The 6335-nt window shown below is 35.1% G+C and overlaps 1 protein-coding gene across 6 annotated transcripts in view; it reads left to right on the forward strand.

Annotated features, from left to right (window-relative positions):
* Positions 1-5792, forward strand: part of IL1RAPL2 (interleukin 1 receptor accessory protein like 2) — a 569055-nt gene extending 563263 nt beyond the window's left edge. For all 6 annotated transcript variants that reach the window (XM_043492438.1, XM_043492441.1, XM_038417782.2 and 3 more), the window contains one exon: positions 2681-5792. In XM_043492438.1, the coding sequence (XP_043348373.1) occupies positions 2681-3378 (698 nt within the window). In that variant the 3' untranslated portion in view covers positions 3379-5792. The remainder of the gene's footprint in view (positions 1-2680) is intronic.
* The last annotated feature ends 543 nt before the right edge of the window (positions 5793-6335 follow it).

A 6335-nucleotide genomic window follows, 5' to 3' on the forward strand; every position in this document is an offset into this window, starting at 1 on the left:
GCTTGCCTTTCTTTTGGGATGCATAGAAGGGTGCGTCTAGTTGTGTGCAAGCCATTATTCTCAACTCCATCCTCACTGCCCCAAAGCACCCCTTGTTCACTGGTCAGGTCTATCTGTGACCCAACTGCACACTTGAGGTTTGAGAAAGGACTCTGAAGGTAACCTTGTAAGGGCTAATTCTAGTCACCTGTAGAAAGAGCTCTAAATGTTGCAATGTCCACCAATTAAACTGCACACAGCAATAAAGGAGAAACACAGAGGGGTGAAGAGCTCACATGGGGAAGCCAGGGTGTCTTTTTCTCCCCAGAACACCTCTTCAGCTATAGAGGATATAAGAGCTAAGTCTGGTGAGTTTTCAACTGAATTGATATAATATTGGATTTATTGTTGCAATTAAAAATATCACTACAATTTCTTTAAGAAGATAAGTGCAATGGATTGATTTTTTTATGTGTTTTGTAACAGACATGCATAGTACCTGCATAGCCATGCATAAGTATTAAACTGGATATGTGGGACTTTCTGGTAGTGACTGAACGATATTGTATCCTATATAATAAAAATGGTCTTGTACACACCCGTAGTCTGAATTTCTTGAAGGAGGAATGAAAATGTATCAGGAAAGATGCATGATGGCTTGTTGTTTTACTGTATCTTGCAGATCCAACCTCTAATGATGAAGCTTCCCACCTAACTTCTTTCTTTTTGGGAGCAGAAAGAAAAGAAGAAAATGAAGAGTCTGAGCTGTTGATACATTGGGATAATCTCTTTCCATTGTATTGAACATTTCTACCTTTTCTTAAGTTTTGTTTCACCAGTTCTGCTGATATCTTTCCTATTGCTGCTGATTTTTTTCTCCATTTAATGCTGAATTTTCCCTTCAATAAGTAAACATTTTAGAGAGAGCAATGTTTTTTCCTTAGAAAATATCAATTTAAGAAAAAAATTCAAAGAACTGTATATGCTGCATGAGTAAACTATCATAAAACTTTAACAAAAGATTGTTGCATAAACATTTGTACTGTATGTGTATGTCTTGAAATTTTTGTTTCTCTGTAGGGTGTATAAAAATTTGCTTTTTTCATATGTGAAATAATTTTTTCTTGTTGCTAAGTGGTGAAATAAAACACTGGTAAAGGCAGATTTTATGCTAAATATACCCTGAGTCTCCTGACATGAAGATATTTTTGAATGTTTGTTGGCCTATTTTGTAGCTATCTATCTGGTGGGAAGTGGTGTCAATAAGCATGCTGTGATATTTTGCCTGGAACTAGAAAAATAAGTATTGCAGTAAAAGCTGTTGATCAATGAAGTGTACTGTAACCATTCATCCTGCTAGAGGTCAGTATGTGTAAGACAGATCCTGCCCTGTGCTGAGTAAAGGCCTGTTGTGTGCAGCTCCTGTGTCTAAGTCTTCATTTGTAACACATGCTTTCCCTCCTTTCTCAGACTGCATGCTTTTGAGTAGCATAGCTGCAAAGGACAGTTTGTGTAATAAAAAGTAAAAGTAAAGTGTTACCAGCAAAATGATATGCAACCAAAGCATTTTTTTTTCTGTTCTCACTATCTTTATCACTGTTTATTTATTTCTGGGCCTGATCTAACACCCACTGAAAGTCTTTTCATAGCTTTGAATGGGTTTTGGATCAGGACCTCTGTAAATAGATGTAAAGAGGTCCATGTCAGATTACTTTCATTGACCTCTCTCCCCCATTCTCCTTTGTTGGGCATATCAAACACACAAACTAAGATTTAACCCCCAGAGTATATTCTGGTGTGATAAATTGATCTTCTGAAACAGGAAGATGGTGAACAGCATCTCTGCTTACACCAACACCTTGCAAATGTTAGCATGCATAAATACTGTAGAATATGCATTTTCCTTGTCAATGGTAGCTCAGAAAATAAACACCTCTGAGTAATTCTACATTTGCTTATGTTTTCCATTTGTTTGGGTTTTTTTCCCCCTATCATCTAATGAAGATTCTGTTAATTATCTTGTGTACATAGAAGCATAGATTTGCAATATTAAAACACATCATTGGACCTCCAAGATTGGTATCATTGGACCACCAAGATTGTGGTCAATATGTGTAGAAGAAGGTAAGAGGTGCTATTGTTGCACCTTTCCAATAACATAATTTGTACATGTGGTGATGGAGAATTCTTTCCCAAGCACCAGTTAGCTACAATCCATACACCCTAAAGCATCCTTGCATCCTTCCATTCTTTCCACCTTGAAGCATAAGAACTGATTACCTTAGCTTGCATCCCAAGAAATTTTAGTAATGACCATAGCACGTGTTGTGAATTTTATACTTTACACAAAAGTTAAATTGATCTAGAGCTAAAACCTTTCTGTAAACGAAAAACAAATATTGTAATTTGTATGTCACTGAAATGCAGCTGAACAGTGAGGAAGTTAAATCAGTCTTAGCTATGCTATGATTAATATGTGGAAACATTAGGAGCTAGACTTTTTTCCTTTTCTAAATTTTACGTAAATAGAGAGATGTTGTATATTAATGTCCAATCATATTTTTATTGTAAAGCTCGATTAAATGGTGTGGGATCAGACCCTTAGTGAACCTTGGTATTGTAGTATACTTAATTGCAAGGCTAATGTTTTAACACAATAGACTTCTTTATTTTATTCTCTCTCTCTTTCTATAATTTGTAGCATACATTGAAGATCTCACAAGATGTGTTGAGCAAAGCAGAAGACTCATTATCGTGTTAACTCCAGACTATGTTCTCAGGAGAGGATGGAGTATTTTTGAAATGGAAAACAGACTCCATAATATGCTAGTCAGTGGAGAAATCAAAGTTATTTTGATTGAGTGTACTGACTTAAAAGGGAAAGTGAATTACCACGAAGTGGAATCTTTAAAGCACACCATTAAACTTCTCTCAGTGGTCAAGTGGAAAGGACCAAAAAGCAGCAAACTGAATTCTAAGTTTTGGAAGCGCTTAGTCTATGAAATGCCAGCAAAGAAAAAAGAGGTTTTATCTCGGCGCCAAGTCCTGGACTCTGCAGAACAGGGACTTTTTGGAGACCTCCAAACTGTTCCGTCTCTAGCTATGACAGGCACCTCTACCACTTTCATAGCATCTCAAGCAGATCTAACTGACTACCATCAAACCGATTCCATGCAAATGAGACATTATTGCAGAGGATACGAGTATGACATGTCAGCTGCAACCATGCCAATAGCTTCCATAAGTAATCACCACACCTACTGTAACATACCCTTGACACTACTAAATGGACAGCTACCTCTTAATAATACCATGAAGGATACCCAAGAATTTCACAGGAACAACCCATTGCTACCTTTATCATCCCAGGAGCTTAGCTTCACAAGTGATATTTGGTAATGAAGATGAGAACTCTTTTGAGATGCTTTCTGAGCACCATGAAGACAGATTTTTAAAGAACATTAAATTGATGCCACGGGGTGCCGAATCATATTTGAGGCAGAGGCACATTTACTCACTTTTATACCTGAACTTTTTTGTTTACATTTCCAAATTACTGACAAAGGGACCTTCTTTTGTAGTTCAATATGTAGTTCAGATAACTTAATGTACAGTTTTCTTGATTCTTTGAAAGGGGAAATATATCCTTTGATTTTAACATATATGTTTTACAGCCTGGTATGGATGGAAGTTCAATACCGTATATGATCTCTGACAACCATCTTTATGTAATGGCATTTCAACTATTTACACAGAATTTTTTAAAAAAGAAACTATAAGCTTTAGTACAGATTGCAAATTCTAAACTTAACATGCTATAAAAGAAAATATGTCTTTGTAGAGCACACTGGATGAGCCATTCTCCAAAGAAAACCTTAGGAAGCACTTCCCATAAGGTTGTCACAAGTACATTTTAGAAGATGCCCAGCTGATACAACAGTGTGGATGAAGAGCTACTAGCTTTATCAATAAAGTGCACAGTAACTGCAGAATAAATCACATCAGCATCCATTCATTTTGTTATTGAGGCATATCTTATTCCTAGCAGATGGTTAGCGGTGTGTTTTTATTAACAAATTGTTAGAATATTGTCAGCTGTTTAGGATGATTTCAAACAACTTTTCTGAGGTTTATTAGATTTCACAAATGTTACAGTTTTAAATGGAATTTTTTAAATACCTTAAGTACAAACTTCATTGTCTGTTAACAAAATCATGATTTCTTAAAATCTCCTCACGTGTTGTAAGATTTGTACTAATGGCCATGTACTTTTACATATTTTTTTCCAAAATTGAAACAGTTGCAATTTAAAATGTACACGTTACTGAGCATATTAGCAGTAGAAAATTAATACAGCAATATTCAGAGATCAAGAGCTAAATTATTCAGGTTTACTACTAGTATGACTTCAGTTGCAGTGATAATCATCTGAAATGTAGTTATGAAAGAGAATATGCTGTCTCTATATCTACCTGTCAATTTATATATCTTTTACTATGGCTCAAGCATAAGTATTTCTTTTAGCAATGCTTCTAGCGATACATTATGTAGATTGGGTTGCTTAAGCAGCTCTTAAGGTCAGTTCATGCATCTCTTTCTCATGTGAGTAGTTTATGTGTCAAATGAGAATAATGCTACTTATCCTTCTTGGTAAGCATTCTGAGCTCCAAGGATGACAATCATTCTCCAAGTCCTAAGTATCATTAATTAATTAGTTCTTAATTAGGATTTGTAAGGACTAATCGCGTGATTAAGGGTTATAGAATTGGGCCAATGGAGACAACAGCGTTTGAAGAAAAAGTTCAAGGAACCAATTCTGCAGTTCTTAGCGAGGCAGAATTCCCATTGACTTTAGTGAGAGCATGCCCAACATGAGAGTTTTGCCTCCATAAGGGCTGCAGGATCAAATCCAGAAATATGTGTATAGAAGGCAATGTTGCCCCAATTTTAATAGCTTTTTCAGTCTTGCTGCTTTTTGATTGCATAAGTTAAAGTTTGCACTCTGCACCTAGCTTCCCATGGTTCAATCCGTAAGCAAGGTATAGTAAATTCTCACATTTTGCAAATGTTTCTTAAATCATAAGTACAGTAAAATTAAAATGAATACCAACTTAAGATCTAAAGAATTAAGTATTTGCCCAAAAGGTCATAAGAATGAACTCAAATGTGCAATAATCCGTAAAGTTCTGTATTTTTCCATTGCTTCTCTCACACTATTTATCAACTTTCTCTTGCACCCCTTCACACCCGTTATGAACTGGAATATTTTCATTCTGTTCTCAATAATACAGGTTTATTTTGTTTTTCTAAACATACATGCATTTGACACTAACATTAAACGTGGAAACCTAGAAATGATAGTCATTTATTACAAATGTGAAACTATAACTTACTCTTTTGTAAAGTTAAGTTCAACATATGTAGGTATTTAATATAAATATTTTTCTATTGAGAAAGAAGGTGATTTTGCCTCCATTATAAATACATGTATTTAAAAAAAATGAAATTTACAACCTTTGCACTGTTTTATAAGTGTTACAGATTGTATTTACACTGGTTATGTTCTTTAATGCAAAGTGTAACTTAAAAAAAACTAAAACAAAATTCTGCATGAAGAGAGTTGCATATGTTTAAGTGAAAAGCTGTACTTTATTTTCATTTTCACATTATTCTAAAATCTTCTTAATTCACATAGAATGTTCAGTGAGATTTTTAAACCTACTAATTCTGTATTGAGCATGCAAACTCTGAAAACATATGCAGGTCTATCTGCCTCTTTTATTTACAATGATTAAACATGGGTATCAATTTCAGTTGCTTGGCCACAATATGTATCTCAGAGCAGTAGATACTCAACAACAAAATGCAGTCACATTTGCATTGGGGTAACATGAAAAGAACAGTTTTTCTGTCATTTTTCAGAACACATTGTGTATTTATGTATCTATATATTTTAATCCTAGATGACAAATCACACTCTGCTTTTTAATCTGAGATTTACAATTGTGTATCACATACTGCTGCAACATATACATAACTTGGAACCTACCATATCCCTCTGCTTTGAATATGGGAAAGGGGAATAGATCTTGCAAGGGATACCACTCATTTCAATTCACAATACAAAGAAATTACATGGTGGAATTCTAGTTTTTCCTTAAGTAGCAATTAAGCATCTGGATAAATTTTGTCAAAGGGTAGAATTTAGAGTTAAGTGGGACGTGAGTGGTGTGTGGACAATGTGCTGGTCCACTGTACCTGGGGTGAATTTAACCTAACGGCCCCTCTAAAACTCCCATTAACATCAGTGAGAGTCTCTCTATTGACTTCAGTGAGAAATGGATTGGGGCCAAAGT

This window comes from Dermochelys coriacea, chromosome 9, assembly GCF_009764565.3.
Source record: "Dermochelys coriacea isolate rDerCor1 chromosome 9, rDerCor1.pri.v4, whole genome shotgun sequence".
Taxonomy (NCBI): Eukaryota; Metazoa; Chordata; order Testudines; family Dermochelyidae; genus Dermochelys; species Dermochelys coriacea.